The sequence below is a fragment of the Sciurus vulgaris genome (genome assembly GCF_902686455.1).
Source record: "Sciurus vulgaris genome assembly, chromosome: 1".
Classification (NCBI taxonomy): Eukaryota; Metazoa; Chordata; class Mammalia; order Rodentia; family Sciuridae; genus Sciurus; species Sciurus vulgaris.
This window is the reverse complement of record NC_136461.1, coordinates 211,662,731-211,684,487: the sequence shown is the minus strand read 5'-3', so window position 1 is coordinate 211,684,487 and position 21,757 is coordinate 211,662,731. Positions and strand designations below refer to the sequence as shown.

The following is a 21,757-nucleotide window of genomic DNA, read 5'->3' as shown; positions in this document are numbered from 1 at the left end:
TTTCCCCACAGGTGCAAGAGGTCTGGTTTGCGTGCGGTGAAGCCTACAAGATGCAGAGAACACGCCTGGGCCCTGGACATGGCAGGCGAAGACTGGGTTCTAGGCAGCTGTCTTTGTGGTTTGTCACTATTGAAGTAATACTGGGGGACTACGTACAATAAAGTGTCTCGTGTGAGCACTGGGCATGTGGTGATCTGGAACCAAGACCCAGACGCAAGACTGTGTCCATGCACTCTGAGGACAGGCCCTGTGAGCAGACGCGGTGCCTCCTCAAAGCCTACTGCCTCCCCTTGGTAGGGTCTCATCTTCACACACCTGGTCCTAAGGCCATAGACGTCTTGTCCCTGTGCCCAGTGGCGGGCTCCCATCTCCCTTGAGCTGCCCAGGCATCCTGCATGCCGCGCTCACTCTACCATGGAGCTGCCCCATGTCCCTGCACAGATGCCGACTCATGCTGCCTGCCTTAGTTTCCCAACACTGTGCTCTTCCAGGTCGCACCCACCCTCAGGGGCCTGTCAGCTTTGGGGTGCTGGCCCCTGTGTGTTCCGTGCTCTTCTCCTCGACTCTCTCAGCCATGTGCTTCCTCAGTGGTGCTCACCCTGGGGCTCTACCCACCCATGCTTAAGCTAGGATCCCAAGAAGGTGGGCTCCAGTTCCCTGTGTGAGCCCCTGGTCAGCCCAGGGGGACTCTTGGTGGCTGCCAGCAGTCTAGCTCCTCAGAGTCCCTGAGGCGAACCTGGCTCCTGTGGTGGTGACCACTCTAGGAGCCCGAGCTGCCTTACCCTCTCGTGGAGGGGCCTTCCTGTGCTTGGACCGAGTGCAGCTGCAGGAAAGGTGTTTCTGGATGGTGGAGGTGGTGAGGACATTGGCGTGGGACCAGGCCCTGCAAGAGGAGCCAGCATTGAGGGCAGGCCTGACCCGTCTCAGTCTGACCTCACAGCAGGGTCAGGCAGGCCCCTGCCTCCTGTACAGATGAGACTAACTTCACACTTGGAAATGAAGCCTAGAAGTTCCCGGCTTGAGTTTGCTCTGTTCTCCAGGATGTGTGGCTTGAGCCCGCCCAGGACAGTGGGTAAGGCTGTGGGTCAGCGGGAGGGCTCCAGGGCAGAGGCCAGGCCTTCTCCTGCAGGGTTACACACCCTGGAGGCTGTTCCTGTGGTCAAAGCCCATGTGCGCACCACCAAGGTTCACCTTGCAGCTGCAGTAACTGCACTTGCCTCTTTGGCCTGCCAAGCAGAGGCTGCCAACACGAGGTTTGATGGTGGATTGTTCCTCATCAAATGTTAACATAAAGCTGGTTCCAAAATTGGAACAGTACAGCTGTCTCCCCACATTCCTATGCTGAAGTCCCAATCCCTAACATGATGGCACCGAGAGGTGGGGATCTGGGGTGCTCATTAGACCGAGAGGTGGCCAGGAGGGTGGGGCTGAGGCTCTCTGGGAGGAGGAAGAGCTCCAGGACTTCCTCTCCACCAGCACGCTGAAGGGAAGGAAGGGCCTCTACCGGCCAGGAAGCAAGTGTCACCGGGACAATCTGCTGGCACCCTGACCCTGGACCGCCAGCCCCTAGAACTGGGAGAAATAAACGTCTGCTGCTTAAGTCACTCAGCCTGTGGATCCATCACAGCCAAGACAGGTGTGGAAAAAGCCAACACCCAAGTCTCACAGCAGAAGAAAGCCTGGGGAAACCAGGCTCTTTGCAGTAGCAAAGAGGTGGGGAAACACTGCTTTCAGTCACCTGGGATCCAGGAGACCGGTGTGCATGAGCAGAGTGTTGGAAGTGTTTCCACTGGTACAGGCTTCAAGGAGATGTGAGCTAGAGAAGGAACCAGAATAGCTTGCAACCAGAATATAGTGACAGAGCTAGAGTTGATATGCCTCAGAAACAACACCATTTTACATCTTGTCTCTGGTCAGCAAGACTCTTGAGGTCAAAGAAGCAAGGTTGTGCCATAACACTCTTTTTATAAGGCCTCAGAAAGGTTTCAGATACTTCCTAGTACAAACTCCCTGAGCTAGACAAGAGGGTTTCTAAGAACTTGAAGGATGTTGTCCACAGCATTCTAACACACCATGCAAAACAGGAAATATTTACTCAAAATTTAAAGTGCATTTTTGTCTAATGGAGTTGACTGTAATTCTCTACATAGGAGACATGATATTTTTAAGGGAGCTGTGTCAGTCTGAGTGAAAAGGGGCTGAGATAGTTCAAAATGAAAAGAGGTCTTTGGATCCCAATCTTTCTACAGGCAGTGAGCAGTGTGAAAAAGTATTCAATTACAAATGAGTCTGTTCATCTTAATTTTTTTTATCATCTATCTTTTTACTTTTTTTGAATTTTCCTTTAAAAATAATAATCTGTTGTTATTCAATGGTATGGTTTCCTTTCAAACTTCTGGGCTCGAATAATTGTCCCACGTCAACCTCCCAAGTAGCTGGGACAACAGGTGCCCCTATCACAGTGGACCTCCTCCTTCATTTCTCAGGATTATGACTTAAAATTGTTTCTCAGATATCTATGAGAAGCAGTCTGGGGACATGTGCTTTGCATTCGCATAAAAGAATGAAACTTAACTGGGAGTCATGAGGGCACAGGTGAGGCGGGAGACCCGAGAGTCCTGGCACAGGACTACACACAGTCCCCTCAAGTCTCCACCTTGGGGAAACCTGCGGTTCCCATCAGGGACACTGGCCTTTCCTATCCTCCTTCCCCCGCTGGGCACAGACAGATAGAGGCTTTCAGAGGCCGAAACCTTTATTGTTCTCCTCACTGCACACGAGTGAGAACAGACCTGCGATGTCGGCCCCTCCGATCCTTTCCGCCACGCTTTCTGCCCCAACTCACCCCATCACAGGCTCACTCGGCATCATGCACTCGCTGGTGCTGGATCAGATGAAAGCTGAGGCGGAAAGCCTTGCCGCATGCGAAGCAGCGGAACGGCTTCTCGCCCGTGTGCACCCTCTGGTGCCGGAAGAAGCCAGACAGCGCCCGGAAGGCGCGACCACACTGGCCGCACTCATAGGGCTTCTCGCCGGTGTGGATGCGGCGGTGCTCGCTGAGGAAGGAGCTGCGGCTGAAGGCGCGTCCGCAGTCCTGGCAGGCGTAGGGCCGCTCCCCGGTGTGGACCCTCTGGTGCTGGATGAGGTTGGAGCTCTGGCTGAAGGCCTTGCCACACTCCTTGCACTCGTACGGGTTCTCACCGTGGTGAATTCTCTGGTGCCGGACAACATTTGAACTGTGAATGAAGGTCTTGCCACATTCGCTGCACTCATACAGTCTCTCTCCAGTGTGGATTCTCCGATGCTTGGCAGCATCTGACCTCTGGCTAAAGGACTTGCCGCACTCGGCACACTCGTATGGCTTCTCCCCCGTGTGGATTCGCTGGTGTCTGATGAGGTTGAAGCTCTGGCTGAAGGCCTTGCCACACTCCGTGCACACGTAGGGCTTCTCCCCGTTGTGTGTCCTCTGGTGTCTGACCACGTGTGAACTGTGGATGAAGGCCTTCCCACAGTCGCTGCACTCGTAGGGCTTCCCCCCCGAGTGGATGCTTTGATGCTTCACCACATCTGAGTGGCACTTGAAGCTCCGGTCACAGGTGTCACACTGATAAGGCCGCCCTCTGCAGCTGCCTTGCTGATCTGTTCCGTGGCCTGAGTTTCGTGTGATGTCTGATCTGGACGCACCATGCTCACCACTGTTCTGCCCTCTAGTTTTCTCCCCAGGCCTCTGTGCAGCATCCATGTGTTCACAAAGGTCACGAGATCCTGGTGCTCGGGGAAGCCCCTGCAGCAACCCCGGCACAGCCTCTTCAAGGCATCCTCCTGCTCCTGAAGTCTCCTGCTGTGGTGTCAGCCCCACAGTCTGCACTGCCTGCCCAGCAGCCAGTGCAGCACACACTGGAAATGTACCTTTCACAGCTGGAAAAGAGATCAGACATGCACCAGTTCAGACACAAGAAAACTATCACCATAATACGTGTGAATCTGAGATGGCACTAGCAAGCTATGGCGATGACTGAGGAGTATCACTGAAGTCCTATGCGGTGGATACCTATTATTTTGCCTGTTTAGTTCTTGCTTTCTAACATTCATGGTCTGGGCTTAAGGGGTGGGTTCTGGACAGTGCATTTGGTACTCCCAGGAGAGATGGGCATCTGTGTGTGGACACATGGTTGCCTCTGAGTTCTTGGGAGGTATGGGTCTGGTGTGTTGAGTCTATGTGTGTTCTGGGGGCCGCAGTTGGTTGTTTTGACTCAGGCTTCCACTAATTAAGAATTGGCAAACTAAGTGTGCAGGGGCTTTGATGGTGCACACTTCCTTACCAAGGGAAGACAGCATCATTCTGAGCACTAATTATATAATGTAACAGGAGCAACAATAATAAAGTATGAGTCCTCAACTTTTATGGACTTCAGATGTGGCCTTGCATGTTAGGGACAGAGAGAGCTTAGAACCTAGAGCCTGACAGAACAGCTGGCCAATAAGCACCTCACCAGCACCTCCATTCATGGAACTCTCCCTGGTCACCTCCTGAACCTAGGCCAACTAGCAGGCAAGGAGCCAGAAAGAGAGCATGAGACATGATGTGTGGCCAGGAGAGCACCTGGCAGAGGTAGCAGGAAGATGAGGGGCAGGAAAGTGAGCCTTGGCCACATCCTAAGTGGTTGGGCAGATGGGTGGGTGGGGGGCAAATTCCTAAGCTGCCCCCTCTCCCAGCAGCTCCTCTGAACCTCACTGTGGGCATGTCCCTTCACACCTCTCACCTGTGGGGGTCTCCATTGGGGTGTCCCTCTCCTTGACGTTTGGAGAGCAGGCTTGGCAGCACCTTGCAGAACAACAGGAAAGGGAACAATTCTTGCCTGGGTAAAAGAAGTAAAAATCAAAATGACAGCGAGAGCAAGGTACAGGGGAGGGTGAGGTGAGGTCAGAATGCTTTCAGAAAAGAGCCTGGGAACAGGCCCTAGGGGGTCCCGCGGGGCAACCCCACACCCCTGAGCCCACTCCCATCACTGGCCCTCCAGCGGGTCCAGGCCAAATGGTCACTGCAGTCGGTGTTCTGCCGCTGGGCTACCTGGCCGTGCTCCAAGACGCAAAGCTGATGGGTTGCTGCGGTTTCTCGCTGCAGTGATGTGCCCAGAACATCAGTCAGCCCCGGGAGTCTAGAGAAATCTCCATGGGTCCTAGCATTTTCTTAGTAATCATAAAAACTTGAACATAAAAACCTAAAACCACAAAAGGTTCTACGGATGGTGCAGGTTCGGGTTGAGGAATGACTTCTCCAAGCCTGACACTCGGGGTAAGGCGAGCAGATCTAACTGGTCAGGACGCTGAACGTGCAAGAACGGAAGGGGGACCACCACCGGGCCGCAGGGAACTCCCAAGGCGGGGACTGCGGCCGAGCCGGGCGGACCTCCGCGCCCACCTGTCGACCCACGCCAGCGCACCGAGGCGGCGCTCCTCCGCGCTCCGCGCCAGCTGCCCCGCCCCAACCCGGCGCGCCGGAAGTGCCGTCACCAGGCCCCGCCCTGCGGGAACTTCCGGGGCGCTCTGGGGCGCGGGAGGACTGTCGCTCTATGTCCAGCCCCGCCATCGCCTTCAAGACCTCAGCAGCTCTGGCTCGCACGCGAGCCGCGCCTCTGCCCCAACTTGCTGCCGCAACCTGCGGTCGGGGCATCGCGCGGGGGCGCCCTGGGCCCCACCGGCCAGTGGGCGCTGCAGCCTACAGACCATCTCCGGGAGCGGAGGAGGCGGGGGAGCTGATCCGCACAGGGAACCGAGGAGACTGCGAGCGACGGCGAGGTAGGATCCCGGCTGGCGGGGACTGTGCCACGCAGGGCGTGGCACAAAGGCAGAGCTGGAGCCGAGCTTCCTTCAAGCACCGCCACTGCTGTGACGCGAACTTGACACCTGTCTTGTCCAGTGGTTTTGTAAAGGCTCTCTTGGAGCATAGAAGTACACAGTGCGTCCCGGGGTCGTCGGGCACGCAAGCCGCTGTGAAAGGCTTAGGAAAAGAGAATCTGCAAGAGAAATAAAAGGGTGCACTTTCCCCACGTGATGGGAACCAGTGATTTCTTCCTTCTCTCTACGCTTCATTTTCGTTTCTCTAAAGTACACAGTGCGTATTTAATAGGTAAAATGTGTTTTATCAAAAAAGTGAAGTCTTGATAAACGGGTAAAACACGACATTTATAAACTTGTAAAAGTGTGGGGATGCTGGGTGTGGTGTACACCTGTAATCCCAGCTATTCAGGAGGCTGAGGCAGGAAGATCAGTCTGGGCAATTTATTAAGACTGTCTCAAAATAAAATAAAAAGGAGCTAGACATGGTGATAATCCCAGCCACTGTGTGGCTGTGACATCAGGATTGTAAGTTTAAGGACAGCCTGGGCAGTTTAGCTTCAAATAAATAAATAGGTCAGGGTGTAGCTCAGTGGTAGAACACTCGCCTCACATTCTTGAGTATATTCAAGTACCACCATACTCAGTACCACAGAAAACAAACAAATCGTGAATTTTTATTTTTATTTATACTTATTTTTTTTTTGTGGTGCTGGGGATTGAACCCAGGGCCCTGTGCATGCGAGGCAAGTGCTCTACCAACTGACCTATATCCCCAGCCCCAAATCATTAATTCTTTACAAAAGAAGAGAGAGAAATTAATAAATACGGGGAAAAGCTGTTTCATGTCTAAGCCCCAGCAGAGTATGTTCTTGGATCAAAGGATAGTGGACACCAGGATGCCTGAGAGAATTTTCTTCAAATGTGCCCATTTTTCTGTCATGCAGATGTGTTGCTGACATTTGTTCATGAAGATGCACAAGGCAGATTCATCCATGGGATCTGTTTTGGATTTTCCTTCCCAACAGTTCAGAGATGCATCTGGGAACCTGTTATTGGTTCTGTTCTGGCCCCTTCCTCACACCACCTGAAAACAGCATCCCCTCCTGTCTGGGATGGGGAATGCTCCCCTTTTCCCACCAGATTTTTCTGGAACTCTGCCCCTGCTCGTACCCACCCAGGACGGGCCTTCTGCCAGCCTTTCCCCAGAGACTGGGAGAGAGGTCTCCATCCTCTGCGGCCCAGGAGTGAGATGCTGTCAGGCCTGCAGCAGCTGGGGACCAAGGCCAGACAGTTTTAGAGATGAGAGACCAGGTTGCATGAAGGCTCTGGCCCCAACCTGAGAACCTGAAGTTCCTGGGTTCCTGAAATTCCTCCTCAGATCCCATGTGCTGCCCAGTGATTCAGAGGACACTCTGACACTTGATCTTTGCTTTGGCAGGTCCACCTGACTCCATGAGTTCAGGTTCAGAACACTCAGAGCTGGCAAGTTCCTGGAAAGGAGGCTGCAGGAATGCCAGGCAGTACTTGCGGCATGCACACAGGGAGCCATGTGTTTGCTGACTGGTTTGTGTCTCCAACATGCCATGTGGGCTCTCTTCCTCCGCTAATTCAGACCTCAGGGGCTGTTACAGGCAGAGGGTCCTCGTCTTGGCTTCCAGCCACCACTCCCCTTCCACAGTCCATAGCCGCGGCCGTCATCTTTCAATATTAGTAACCCCGAGAGTCTGTTTTGTAGATGAGGGTTTTGAGAGGGAGGACTGCGGGGATACCCCTCCTCAGCCAGGCTTTGCTGTCCTGAGACAAGTGGCCAGAAACTGGAGGCCCACTTCTCATCCATAGCACCTGGGGTCAGCAGTTGGCAGGCTCTAAATGGCCCGTCATTCCAGATTCATTCTGACAGGACAGTGTAACCCCTTAGGACATCACCTGCTAATGTGGAGAAGCCACTCTGGCTCTTCCTGTGTCCCTCTTTTAACAGCTGGAGCAAGTCCCCAGCACAGTGAGTTCAATGAAACCAGACAGTGGGAAACTGCTGCAAGCTGGAGAGAGATAGCTAACAAGTCTTTTGGCTGCCATTTTGCCCATGGTGGTCAATGGCAGGCCACTCCTTGCCAGGATAGTTTTCTGGTTCAGAAATAGCTTCCGAATGCAAGCTTTGAAGAATGCAGACAATAGGCCTAGGACCACAGCAGGGGCAAAGGGCGCCACCTGTGGGGTACCTGCCCTGCTCACAGTTCCCGGGCACTCATCCCCAGTGCAGAAGCCTGGGTCAGCCCCAGGGTGGCTCTTAGCCACCTGCTGTCTGCTGCCCTGGAACTGGGCTCCTGTACCTGCCTCCCGCCATCCCTCACCATTGTGTGCTTTCTCATTGTCTGCTGCATCAATAAAAACATCTGTGCATGCACACCCACCACATGCTGCATATTTAATTGTAACAAATTATGCAGCATTACAAAACATATAAAATCAAAACATCTAAAAGGGATGATCTACAAAGTATAAAAGCCCTTTCCTCCCCTCTCCTCTCCATGGAACATCTTATATTCCTCCTCCCTGGCTAGCTATATCTTCTGTTTGATCTTGACTGTGGCTGGCTGAAGCTACTCACCACCCACTGGGCAAAGTCCAGGCCCCTTTCCCTGGGCAGGAGTCTCCTCTTTCCTGCTCAGCCCTCTCCTGCTCCCTCCACCATGCCCGGCACCGGGCCCCTTTCACATTCCATCTCTCCTGCACCAAGCTGTGTGGCCCAGAGCCCTGTGGGGCCAGGCCTTTCCTCTCTCCAACTGCCAGGACCCGGCAAACAGCCCCTCCGCCTGGCGTCCTGGCCCCTGGCTGGCCCAGCATGTTCCTGGTCATTCTTGCAAAGGGAAGTAAACATACTTACTGCAGATTAATTCCTTTTTCTTTTAACACTTCACTGATGTCAAAGCATGGTTCACAGGAGGCGGTTCAAAGTCAGGTCCCATCGTCTCTAGCCCAGCTGCTGGTCTACAGCATTGTCAAAGGCCACCTGGAGGGCACGGCGGGGGGCCGCGGAGCCTAATTTCGGTGCAGGCGTCTGGCGTCCACGCAGGGTCCTCGAGTCTCGCTGGGCCCGACCCTGCCACCCCCGCGTCTGTCCGCAACTACCCCACGCACCCGGCCAGCCTCAGATCCTCTCCGCGGGCTCTCTGCGCTGCGGACCCGCCCGTGCTGCAGGAGGTGGGAGCAGAGGCGGAAGGCCCTCTCGCCCGTGGGCACCTTCTGGTGCCGGAAGAAGCCGGGCAGCGCCCGGAAGGCGCGGCCACACCGCCCGCATCTCACCGGTGCGGATGCGGCGGTGCTCGCTGAGGGCGGAGCTGCGGCTGAAGGCGCGTCCGCAGTCCCGGCCCGCGTAGGACCGCTCCCGGGTGTGGACCCTGCGTGCTGGGCGAGGTCGGAGCGCTGGCTGAGGCCTGGCCGCACCCGGGGCACGCCGAGGGCTTCTCGGCCGGGTGGAAGCGCGGGTGCTTCACCGCATCCGACCTCCGGCGGACCGCCCGTCCGCACTCGCCGCTCGCGTGCGCCTGAGCCCGCAGGCGCAGCAGGAGGGCGCGGGGAGGCCTCGGCCGCCCGGCCGGCTGCGCGTGCCCCGGAGGCGCAGGCAGGGCTTCCCGCCGCGGGCGCCCCGGGGCGCTGCCCTCCAGGCCTCCCAGCTTCGGAGCCCGCTCCTTGCTCTGCGCTCCTTGGGCTCAGGGTCTGAAACCAGAAAGGGAGAGGGCGAAGTCACCGACTCTAGCGGGGCCCCAGCCGTGCGAAAGCAAGAGGGTCCGTTTTCGTGAGTGCAGGGAGAAGGGAAATTCGGAGCTTTCTCCTGGATGCGGAGGGGCGCGGATGGGAGCTATGGGGCCGGAAAGAGCCGGAGCCCTGCACCTCCAGATGCTGACCCCACACCTAAGTCACCGCAGCTTAGCACTCCTTAAAGGTGACTGCAGGTGCAGGTGGGCACAGGACACCACAGGCTGCCTGCTCCCAGAACTGTCCACGCTCCCCTCTGTGGGCCTGTCTGCCCACCACTGCTCTTGGCACCAACAAACATTCTGCCTAAGCTCCCTGCAGAGAGGCCCCTGTGTCTCATCTGTAGGGCATACATCCAGGCAGCTGTGGTTTCAGGGCCTGCCTCTTGCCCTCACTGTGCCGCTGTGGCAGTGTGTCCCTAACAACTTCTAGAATCTCCTTGTTTTTTTCTGAAAAATAAGTCACAGAAGATAAAGAGCAGATGGCATTGTGATGTGGTCCTGCTCTCTGGTAAGTCTGGGCTGGAGCTGGCTGGACACAGTGCCCGCTGGGCAGCCTCTGAGAAGAGGTGGAGAATGCCCCAGAGGCCTAGTCTGACCCAGGAAGGGTTGTCTGTAGGCGGGAGAGGTGAGGAAGGAGGGACATGGGGCCACAGCTTAGGGAAGATATGGCTTCTGTAAGGGACATGGCAGAACTGGCAACACAGCAACCAACTCTCCTGCCTGTCTCTTGGGACAGGCTGCCTGTGAGGCCTGAGAACCCAAGGGAAAGCCCTAATCTGCACCAAACCATACTGCTCATCTGTGGGCAAAGGACTTTGCCTGCCTAAGACTAAGTCAGAACTGGAAGTTACCCAGGGCAGATTACAAGCTTCTGAGTTCATCCCTGCTCCCAGGCACACATGTGGACCTCTGTCCCCACCTGCCTTCCCCCAAGCCATAGGGAACTATCTGGCTCTTGGGAGTCAGTGCTTTTATCTCAGCACGCCTGGGGCCAACATGCTGTATTGAATTAGAGAGTGGGTAATGGTGTACAGGACAAAGTGACCAACTGCTGGAACTCTGAAAGTGGCCCACAGAACCAGACTCTGCAGCATCCTCCTGACTTGGAGACCTGCCAAGACCAGCTGCACTGGAATGCATGAAGCACACTTTGGCAATGCTTGGGGCCAACTGCCCAAGCAGTGTCACTGGCCAAGCCCCACCCCCTGTGTGGGGACACAACACACTTAGGGATAGCTCTCTCACTGGGGGTAAAAACTCCCCCAAAGGAACATGCGTGGGCATTCCAGGACACTGAAGAGGAGCCTGGAGGATCCTGCATGCACCTCTGCCTGTCTGATCCCCATGCAGGCATCCTCCTGAAAACACACCGTCCACTTACAGTCACAGCAAACTGAGGGAGGACAGAGGGTGGTGGGTGGGAGTGCAGTGTGAGCCCCAGAGTCCCAGCCCTAGGTTCAGCACATGGCCGTGCACAGAGTCTCACTGTGCCCCCATCCCCACTGGAGCCCCTTACCAGGCAGGGGACAGGGCTCCCAGGACAGCTCCTGGTAAATCTGAGACCTCAAGTCAGGAGACTATCTTAGGGGCGAGTTAAGTGTTGAGTTTTCTTTAAAAAACTAAGAACTGACTGAAAATAGGGCAAACACCCCCAGACCACAAACAAAATACTATTGGGAAAAAGAAATTTGTTAAAAACATGCTTTGTTTTGGATCTGACTTCAACTTTCCTTCCCGAGGTCTGAGGCTGACCAGGTACCTCCCACCCACCCAGTGGGCAGCAGGCAAGGCTGGGTCCTGGCAGAGCCCATGGAGGCTGCGTGCTGAGATGAGAGACTGCAGTCAGGGCTGAGCTGAAGGCCGAAGACGGCGCTGGAGAGGGAAGTACCGTGCTCTGGGGTCCTGGCTGCTTGAGGAGGAGAGTCTGGCCGGTCTCCCTGGGCAGGTGAGGCGGAAGGCAAGGTCAGAGCAGGTGCCAGAGCTGCCACTGGCGGAGACGTACACTTCCTGGTCCTGGGACAGGTCCCGAGGATCACAGAAAGCACTAGCCCAGGTGCGCTCCGATCGGCCTGCAGGAGGCAGGCAGCAGCTAGCTGACTGGCCAACAGACCGTGTCCAGGCAAAGTCCAGGAGGGTGTGTCACTTCTGGCCTCAACAGCAGGGGCATCCTTTTCATCCTGACTGGTATGCAGGAGAAGCTGACAGGGTCGGACGATCGGCGATCCAGGCGGGCCACACTTAAAACGGTCTGTCCCAACATTCCAGAATGCTTCCTCTCAGAGAGGAACACGCAGCGCAGCCTTTTCCTTAGGACTCGTTCAGGGCGCCCCTGCGGTGCGGGTCCCTGGCTCGGTACAAAGGACACGCTCCCCACGGCCACGGCTCCAGCCGGCCTCAGCGCACCGGGCGGACCCGGGCCGGAGAGGCCCTGGAGAATGCGCGGCCGGGCCGGATCAGGCGCAAGAGGGGCGCTCCGCAGACCCCGGAGGCCCGAGGTTGGGGCCACGCCCCTCCTGGCCTGGCTCCAGGGGCGCGCGCCTCGCGAACGACCGAGACGGAAGCGCGGCCCGCAGGCCCCGCCCCATGCCACAGGCACTTCCGGGCACTCTGGGCAGCTCGGGTGCTGGCTTGGGGACCGCTGGGCCAAGGCTACGGTCCCAGGCGCCCTGAACGCGGCAGCGCAAAGGCTGGGTCTGCGCGCCTGGCGCTGTCCGAGGTGCTGGGTGGATGCGGTGGTGGGGCAGAGACTGGACGAGCAAGGGGACCCTAGAGGCCATGTGAAGGGCTTGGGTGAGTTGGGGGCGTCAAAGAGCTCTGTGTGCAGGTGGCAAGAAAAAGGGAGCCCAACCCTGGGTTGGGGCTGTGGTACAGGAGAGATGGCAGTGCTTGAGCACATTACCGTCCAGCACTGGACCCAGTCCAGCCACCCTCTCACCAGCCACCGGAGCCCAGGGCTTAGAAAAGAACAGCTGGGGTGAAGATGGACTGCCTTCCACAAAATGAGTCAGACGAGCCGCTAGGGGTCTGCCAGCATAGACGTAGCTCCCAGGTGAGGAAGCCTTGGTACAGGTCCACAGCTAAACTGAGGCCACGACCAGATGAAGGAAGTACCCCTGGACGGCAAGTGCTCAACAACCCCTGGCCTCCTCAATCCCCCTTTAGGGCAGGGTTGCAACTGCTTTAGGACTGAACTACCAACGTACCCAAGGGCTCTCAAAATACTGAAAGCCCAACTACACATTACTAACCAAGGAATAGGTCAAGAGAAACTAAAAATTCATTTTACAGAGATAAGAGCTGTCCTTAACGTTTCAAAATTGATCTTCTTACACATTGCACCACAGGGGTGTTTACGTAGAATAAAACCCTCATGTCCAACCAGTCTCCAAATCCAGGGTTGATTTTGTCTGTCACAACCACGTGTAACCTGCCCCTGTACCCAAAGCCCTGGGTACAGATTCAGCTTGACTACAGTCATCTGAGTCTAACCTCCATGATTGCCCCAGAGTAAACCTCATTGGTTTCTCCTGCATAATTCCCCAGAAAACTATAGTAGACAAAACCACAGAATCATACTGTTAGCAGTGGGCAGGTAGTTAGGGGCAAAGGCCTCTGCTTCCAGGCAGAAGGGGTGAAGCAGGCAGCTGCTGTGCTGGGTAGCTTAATGCTCCCGTTTTCAGACCCAACTCTGCAGAGCCACTTACAAGGAACAGGCCAAACTTATCAGTGTTTCTAGGTGGCTAGGAGTGAACTTTGCTCATTGTAATACTAAATTCTCTGCCCAGAGGCATCCCCAGCTGCTTTTTTTTTTTTAAGGCTGTGCTGTGTGACCTCAAACTGAACGTGCCGGGCAGTGTGCTGTGCCCGCCTCTACTTGTGGCCATGAGTCTCCTAGGGGAACATGCTCATGTTTCCCCAGTAAAAGCCTCTTGCCTTGTTTCTGAGGGACACAGTGTTTTCTTAACTGGCTGTAATAACCCTCTCTTCACTCTTTATCTCCGGGTTGTGCCTAGTGGCTTTGCACTCACCAAGTGGCAAACACTGCATGAGGTAGTCCTTGGAGATTTACAAACTGACCCTGACTCCAGGGATGACCCGACTCTTCCATATTAAGACAAATCAGGTACAGTTCAGCCAGAATGAAGTCACTTTGGTCCTAATCCATAAATATGCCCCCTTCTGATCCAAACTGTGAGACTCCAACTGGTCTTGTCACAACCTTGCTTTTGTCCGTGAGTCCCACAGTAAAATGCACTGTGTGACCCTGGATACATCTGCCTCTGGTCTCAGGGCACCCTGAGACAGATCCTCACACCCTAACCCAGTGGTTCCAGGACGCCATCTGACTTGTCAGCTCACGTTCCTCCCTCCCTCCCCTTGTCTGCAGCCCCTGAAAATTTCCTCACAAAACCTTTTTCCTGCAGCTCCAGGCACTGGAGGGCTTAGTGCCCCTCTCTAGGACCAAATGCAGACACCGTGCTCACAGAAACTGTCACTTTCGGTTCTGATGCAGCCATTTCCTTTCACATGCAGCCATTTTCCTGGGCCATGCTGGCTTCCTACCCAAGTCTTTCACCTCTGCTGTGCTCAACCTGGCTCAAGGTGTTATTTTGCTTCGATGGTGTCAGATGTCCACTCCCACCCTCCCTGGGTGCGGACAGCCACTGCAGGAGCCCTTCAGAGATACCTGCAAGAGCTAGCTTGGACAGGATGCCTCCTGCGATGGATGCAGAGAATAAGCGTGAGGAGAGATGGTGTCCAGGTGCCTCTAGGGCACAGGGGATAAGAGAGGTGCCCTGATCAAATGGATGCTGACAGGGATGGGCAAGCTAAGGGGAAAGGCCCTGAGGAGCCCATGCCCAACTCCTGCCAGATCACTCTGCATTTCCTGGAATGTAGAGTGGAATCAGGAGGAACAACTGGGAGTCTGCTGACTGCCAGGGCTTGAACAGGACACTGGGGGAGGTGCAAATTCCACTTCAGCCTGTGTTGGTGGGTCCTGCTCAACAAGGCACAACAGCAACCTTGCCCGGCAAGCGTTTAGACCCAGCACAGAGGAGCTGCACTGCCAGCCACCTGCACCCAGAACTAGTCCTGGGGCACCTGGTCCTGCCCCACAAAGTGCCTGAGGAGGCTGGGACGTCTGGAGCACCACAGGATCTCCCCTAGATGCTGCTAGGTCCATTACTGCCGATGGAGCCCCTCCGTGGGGAGGCTGCGGGGCCGCCCTGCAGAGCCTGGTGCTGCCCACACACTCCTGAGGGGAGGGGAGGCAGGCAACAGCTTGACCTCCAGCCCTGACCCCTAGATTGGCTCTCAGTTGGCATGGGGATGTAGGGTGGGGGTCAACCTTCCCCAAGGGACTGCATGGGGCTCTGTGACCCATCAGGAGACCTGCGGTTGGTCATTGCTTGTGACATGGAGCAGGCCATGAGTCACCTCAGAACTTCCATGTCCTCTAGAAAACAGGCTGGCTGGAGGCTGATGACACAGCCATGAAGTAGGCTACTGGATGCAGCAGGGAAGTACTTCACAGGCACCACAGGGACCTGGGGCCAGCTAGGAGCCCTGGAAAGTCCAGCAGTGGGAACGGGCTAGGGAGGTCACACTGTGGCACTGCAGTCTTGGGAGGGGCTTGCCTTCCCTAGCTGTCCTGGAGGCAGTGGCTGGGGCAGGAAAGGTGCCTGAAACCCTGGCTGCTGACAGCCTGCTTTCTTCACCAGCCCTGCCCTCCCGTTTTAGGACCCTCAGGGCAGATCTTCAGAGGACAAGAGCCCTAATCCTGTGCAGCAACCTGCGCCAGGCCAGCCCTGACAACCCAGGGCCACCTTCTCAGAGCAGGAACAGCATGGGAGGCCAGGCAGGGAGAACACAGGACACACAGGTCCTCCCATGGAAGCCTGCTGGCCTTGCAAACCCTAACTGCAAGAGCAAGGGGGCAAGGAGACGGACAGGTCTGAGGCTGTGCGGGGAGAACATGCTACAAGGGGATCCCATGCCCAAGGGGGAAGGCAGGACCTGGAAGGCAGCCCTGTCCTCCCGCTGTGGGTCTCCACCCGTTGGTCAGGTCTGACCAGCCCTTGGCGTGGCTCTGGAAGGGCTGGGACAGCTCCTGGCCTTGGGCCCTTCCCATGGCGGCCCTCAAGGTGGGAAGCAGCCCGCCTCTCCCAGCAGAAGCCAGCTCCTGTTTCCATCCAGAGAATTTATTGGGGCCGGGCTGTGGCTACTCGCGGTAGTGCACCCTCTGGTGCTGGATGAGTTGTGAGCTCTGGCCAAAGGCCTTGCCGCAGGCACTGCATGCAAAGGGCTTCTCACCCGTGTGAGTCCGCAGGTGCCTGAAGAAGTGCGAGCGGCCACGGAAGGCCTTGCCGCAGTCGGCGCACTCGTAGGGCTTCTCCCCGGTGTGGATACGCTGGTGCTCGATGAGCACGGAGCTCCAGATGAAGGCCTTGCCGCACTGGCTGCAGGCGTAGGGCTTCTCCCCGGTGTGCAGCCGCTGGTGGCGCACCAGGTTGGAGCTCTGGCTGAAGGCCTGGCCACACTCACCGCACTTGTAGGGCTTCTCGCCGTTGTGGATGCGCAGGTGCTGCGTGAAGTGCGAGCTGTGGCTGAAGGCGCGCCCGCACTGGCCGCACTCGTAGGGCTTCTCCCCGGTGTGGACGCGGTGGTGCTGGATGAAGCCTGACCAGCCCCGGAAGCGCTTACCACACTCGTGGCAGGCGTAGGGCTTCTCGCCTGTGTGGATGCGCTGGTGCTTCAGCAGCAGCGAGTTGTACTTGAAGCTCTTGCCGCAGGCTTCGCAGCGGTGTGGCGTGATGCCCCGTGCACTGGCCTGCCGTGGACCCGGGCCCAAGCTGCATCCCAGCTCTGGAGCCTGTTCAGGGCTGCCCTCCATCCCCGAGGCTCCCTGTGGCAGGAGTGCCAGGCGCCAGGCACCCCTCCTCTGGGGACAGGGCATGGCCACTGGAGGCTTGTCTGCTGGCTGCTCCAGGCTGGACTTCTGCCCAAAGCTGTGCCCACACTTGGGCCTATGGGGAAAGCTCCTCAGGAGGCCCTCCAGTGACCCTCCATCTGGGTCCACCCTGGCTTCAGAAACATGCTGGTGGGGAGATGACGGAGCCTGCTCAGGCTCTGGCTCGGAGTCTGAAAGGAGAACGATAGAAACAGATGGTGCCCAGCTCCCAGCCCCACACTGGCATTCTAGGGACTGGGACCAAGGGAGAGCAGAACCTGGTGGAAGGAAGGAGGAAAGGGGCAGTGGCTCAGGTGTTTCACCCCAAACAGCTGTGATGAAACACAAGGTGAGGAGCAGCAGGACCCTGTCCCTGTGTAGGGGCCTTTGGCTGGCTCTGAAGACACAGCGGTCACAGGACCTGCCTGTCCATCTCTGAGCTGAAGGAGCAGCCCCAGGGTTGACACTAAGGACTGGCAAGGATCTGGAACTTTGAGAACTCTCAAAACTGATCCCTCAGGCTAAAGAGCTGGGGAGGGAGGGGCCTCCCTCTCTAAGGGACAAGTCTCTCTTGAAGCCTGCCATGCCAGAAGGGTAGGATCTGATAAACCCATACCTGCTCCAGAGCTCCGTGGGGTGGCTGTGGCCTCAATAACAACTGCACTGTAGCCCAACTCCCTGGCCCACCCCAGAACCTCCTGGGGGCTGATCCATGTTGCCACCAGGAAGAAGGAGCCCCAGACAGCAGCTGTCACAGCAGTGGGAACGCCAGAGTCTGGTGCTCAGGAGCTCCAGGGAAATGGGAAATGTGCTCAGCATGCAGGGTGGGGTGGGAGTAGGTTGAGTCTTCACTCACCAAGCCAGGTGTCTCTGCCGGTCTCCACTTCCTCTACGTCTTGGAGATCCAGTTCTGATGGCTGGGAGAGTACCTCAGGGCTGGAGCGGGGACAGCCTAGGGGCAGGGGCTGTGGCTCAGGCCCCACTCTCCAGAGTGTACCTCACTTGCCCAGGCTGCCTATTGGGTGCCATGTGCTCCTGGGCCAAGCCCTTAACACACGGCCTCCGCCCCACCATGCACACACCTGCCCAGCACCTCCCTGTCACCCCTAGAAGAGCAGGTGAGCTTCTCTCAGTGCCACTGTCAGGAGCCCCCCAGTCAGGAGTGCCCTTTCTCCTCCTCCCCAGCTCGGTCGAGCTGTCCTAGGAAGCCCTCCTAGGACTGGCTTTGGGACTTACCCTCCCTTGCCCTGTAAGCAGACAAAAGCTGGGCAGTCTCTGGCTTGGTCTCCTTCCCATGCCATCATCTCTCACGGCTTCTGGCCCTGCCCTTGTTGGAAGGGCCCACTGCCCTACACTGCCCCTATATTGAGTACAACACACACTCTGAGCAGCTGTGTGAGATCCTCAGCACCCCAAAGCTGGCTATGGCTGTCCTATGTCTCTGTAGGGCCAGAGATGTCCTGGGAGAAGAACAACTATATCCTGCCCCGCTTCCTAGCCTGGCTTCTGCGTTGTTCTGTGCTCTAAGAGGCTGGGGCCGGCCAGGAGATGGTCTCAAGCCTGACGCTGGATCCCAGCCTGCTGGCCACAGGGACAGCTGAGCACCTTGCCTAATGCAGCTCCTGCATCCTCCATTCCTCCTCCGAGGACACCTCGGGCCCAGAACTGTGCCAGCTGGAGAGTCTTCTGGACTGACTCGTACGGGACGGGCTCTGAAGACTGCTGGGACTTGGGCCTCCTGGGTGGACCTCCCTGGAAACTCCTTCTGGCCCATCTCAGACTTTGGCCTTGGAGCTGGAAGGACTGGGCTCCAAGAAGTCCTGGCTTGAATCCTAACTGGAGGGAAACCCTGGGCAGGTTCCAGAAACACTGGAGTGTCTGTCAGGAATCTGTGGCCTCAGCACTCCTGAGGAAACAGACACCAAGGAGTTGAGCTCTGGGCTCTGAGAGGCAGGCCCAAGGACACGGGCTGGAGGCCCTGGAAGGTCCAGAAATCATCAGAGGGGACACAGATGGTGGTAGGGGTGAGCCTCCAAGGCTCAGCACAGAATGAAAACCTGGGCTGGTGTCTGGGACCCTTCCAGGCCCTCCACCTGGTTTATGGGGATGACAGCAAGTCGCTCCGAAGGTGTACTTCCTAGCACTCTTGTGGGGATGGGCAGGGGCCAAGGTGTCCCGCAGTCAGGAGCAGACAGCAGGGCTTGGGGCTCCCATCCTGGCCTGGGCTGACCTATGCTGCACCCTGTGATGTCCTGGCTCTGTCCTTATCTGTGAGTATGCGAAAGGCTGTGGCTGGCCTTTGACAAACTCGTCCTAGACCCTGGTACTGCAGTCACGCTCCACAAGCCTCAGTGTTACTATGCCGATAGCTGGAACAACAGGAACTGCCAAGAATGAACCCTGGGCACCGGGCAGGCTGTTTTCCTGGGCCTGGCACCAGCTCTCCAGAACAGGTGCAGGCTGCCAGGACACACCTTATGTGGCACCTTGTCTTTGCTGTCACTGGCTCAGGCTCTTAACAGCACCAAGGCTGGCTACCTGACACAGGGAGGAAGGCTCAGGACACCATGACCTGGGAGCCAGGTGTGCCAGGGGCCCTGTGGGACCTCTGAGGCCACACACTGGTGGGGAACCAAGACCAATGGCTCCATCCCTGCAGGTCCCACAGGGACCATGTCCAAAGCAGCCTAGCAACAACTCTGAGCTCAGAGAGCTTTTCTCTAGGACACCAGACATGGGTTGGGTTTGGCCCCCTCCCGCTGCCAAGTCCTGAGCCCAGCACTGCCCCTCAGGGCCCTGCCTCCAAGGAGCTGCACAACTGCTGCTGCCTTTCAACAGCTGGGTTGCTGGGTCAGATGGGGCTCCATGGCGTGGAGGCAGGGCAGAGGGAACACAGTGGGCCAGAGGAGTACCGTGTGGATGACCGTGGAGGTGGAGCTGTGCGATGTGGTGCTGGGCTCCAGGTGTCCCTGATGACAGACTGACGGGGGATGGGACAGGAAGGGCTTCCTCAACAGCCCCTAGCGCTGCCATCTTCCTGAGGCTTCCTGCGCACCTGGGACCTGAAGAAAATGAAAATCAAGGCAGGTGAGGGTGGTGGAGAGGTCTGTGGGGAGGGGAAAACACACCAGCTCTCAAGCAGCCCCATGTGACACGGTGCTCCTCACTCAGGAACATAAGGATGCCAAGAGGCAATGGCAGGTGAACCAGCGGGGCGGTGCCTGCTGTGGTAGGAGGTGATTCAGGGACCTGGGATGTTCGTTCAAAACGAAACCCTTATCAGGACGTCACCTGGGCAGCACCAAGCTCTTCAGCTTAGGATCCTGAATGTCCTTCCAACCCATGGTCTCACTCCCCCACACCCGTGGCTGATACTTCCAGAAAAACCTGCACCACACCCTGTGGTCCCCTGGCCCTGGGAGGGTGAAAAGCTGAACTGCCTGCTGGGGCATGGAGGTGCTGCCGGATTGGACCCTAGGAGGCTCTCCCTCCCATCCCGCGGAGCCCGAGGCCACGGCTGTGACCCCCACGTGCGGCCTGCGCCACCCGAGACCCACCTGGGGTCCAAGACCGTTCCTTAGCCTGGTTTGCAAGAACTGCTCGCGTGCAGCGTGAGGGCGTTTCGCTTTCGTACCGTGGCGCGGGAGAGGCCAGCAGCAACGCGCGTTCTGCAAGGTGCGGGCAGCGCGCCCAGCGGCCGGGCGGGCGCCGAGGGCAGCGTGCGTGGCCCGCCCGGCCCGCGCTCCCCCGTGCCCGACCCGGGCCGCTCCCCGCGCCGCCTCCGGCCCGTGCGCGGCGGTGGCCGCGGTCACCGCGCAGGGCGTCGCGGGCCGGGCGGACCGCCGCCCACTCACCTTCCGAACCCGAGGCTGCCGCCCGCGCCGGCCGGAACTGCCTCGCCGGCCGCCGGCGCGCTTCCGGGACGCTCTGGGCGCCGGAGGACCGCGCCTCGGTGGCCTCCCGCCGCCGCCCCTGGCGGGGAAGCGGTGCGCCCGCGGGTGCTGGGCGGCGGAGGGCCGGCCGCGGCGGGCGTCGCGGGCTCTCGGAGTCGCCCCGCGGCCCGCGAGGAAGCAGTCCTCGTGGGAGGGGGCTCGCGAGGGTGTCCGAGGGAAACGCGGCTCAGGGCGCCGCGCGGGAAGGCAGCTGCCCGGCCTCGACCCCGGGCCCGCGCAGGGGAGGCCGCCCTGGCAGTTCCGCGGAGGACCAGCGAGGGGCAGAAGCGCCCTGCCGGACACCTGACGCGAGGCAGGAGCCGAGCGGCCGAGCGGCGAGGACCGCAAGGGGCCCCCAGCCCTCCTGGCCGGCCGACCGCGCCAAGTCGGGGAGTCGGCTCAAGGGTGCACTCTGCCCTCGGCCCGAAGGCGACGCGCTGACTGTCGGGAGCGCGCTTTGCTTGAGCCGTACTTTACCTTCCCTCGTAATAAAATCCTCTTGCTTGACTTTTCGTGTCGACTTTGAATTTTCCTCCGACTCAAGAACTAGGTTTGGAGTCCCAGCTCGCCTGGGGTCAGCGCCACCTACTGGGCAGTATTCGAACTTCGCCTTGTTCGTCTGCCGGCTTGGCTGAGACGCTGTCCTGCCTGGCCTCTGCTGTCCTGCCTTCTCTGCCTTTTGCCTCGGATTTCTTAGGGTACTCTTTCTGTACGTCATCCCGTTGCTTTTGTTCAGCTTTTCGTGCATTCGGTGACTGCGGTGGCGACTTGTTTTTTCCAGCTGGTTCACAAACTCATCTGATACTTTTTTTTTTTTTTTGCGGGAGCGGTGTGGGGGGTTGGCTACCAGGAATTGAACTCAGGGGCACTCGGCCACTGAGCCCCAGCCCCAGCCCTATTTTGTATTTTTTGAGAGGGGCTCACTGAGTTGCTTAGGGCCTACCATGTTGCTGAGGCTGGCTTTGAACTTGTGATCCTCCTGCCTCAGCCTCCTGAGCCCCTGGGATTACAGGTATGTGCCCACCACACTCAGCTCTCTCTTGCTTTTTGCACCATCTTTTTGAGCAAAGTCACTGCAGAGGTAACAAGGCCATCTCCACATGTGGCTATTGTGTTTTGGCGTACACCTGATTCTTCATGATAACCGAGCATCATTACCATCTCCTTTTAGAGGCTGTGTCTGGAATCTGGAGGTGATCAGCTCACCATCTTTGTCTACTTACGAATCACTCATAATTACATTCTTGACTTTCTATGTCTGGCTTTAGATTTTC

The 21,757-nt window shown here is 57.6% G+C and overlaps 2 protein-coding genes across 2 annotated transcripts; both read right to left on the bottom strand.

Moving 5' to 3' along the window:
- Positions 1 to 340: 340 nt before the first annotated feature.
- Positions 341 to 15,732, bottom strand: ZNF696 (zinc finger protein 696; the record flags this gene model as incomplete). Its single annotated transcript, XM_079146829.1, has 6 exons — positions 341 to 3,918; positions 4,764 to 4,859; positions 5,728 to 6,017; positions 9,145 to 9,544; positions 12,118 to 12,365; positions 15,656 to 15,732. 6 exons carry the CDS (start codon positions 15,730 to 15,732, stop codon positions 2,858 to 2,860), a joined length of 2,172 nt encoding a protein of 723 aa, XP_079002955.1. The 3' UTR covers positions 341 to 2,857.
- Positions 11,215 to 20,670, bottom strand: GLI4 (GLI family zinc finger 4). The gene is made up of 4 exons (XM_079118577.1): positions 20,406 to 20,670; positions 19,464 to 19,613; positions 17,408 to 17,503; positions 11,215 to 16,742 (listed from the first exon to the last, which is right to left on the bottom strand). Exons 2-4 carry the CDS (start codon positions 19,582 to 19,584, stop codon positions 15,823 to 15,825), a joined length of 1,137 nt encoding a protein of 378 aa, XP_078974703.1. The 5' UTR covers positions 19,585 to 19,613; positions 20,406 to 20,670; the 3' UTR covers positions 11,215 to 15,822.
- Between the last annotated feature and the right edge of the window lie 1,087 nt (positions 20,671 to 21,757).

Excerpts from the sequence above, each read along its gene's own strand:
- GLI4 (XM_079118577.1), bottom strand. The coding sequence starts at position 19,584 with ATGGCAGCGCTAGGGGCTGTTGAGGAAGCCCTTCCTGTCCCATCCCCC. Across the intron at positions 17,504-19,463 it reads CCTCCACGGTCATCCACACG|GCTGTCCCCGCTCCAGCCCT; the intron begins GTACTCCTCTGG and ends CCCTGCCCCTAG. Across the intron at positions 16,743-17,407 it reads CGGCAGAGACACCTGGCTTG|ACTCCGAGCCAGAGCCTGAG; the intron begins GTGAGTGAAGAC and ends TTCTCCTTTCAG.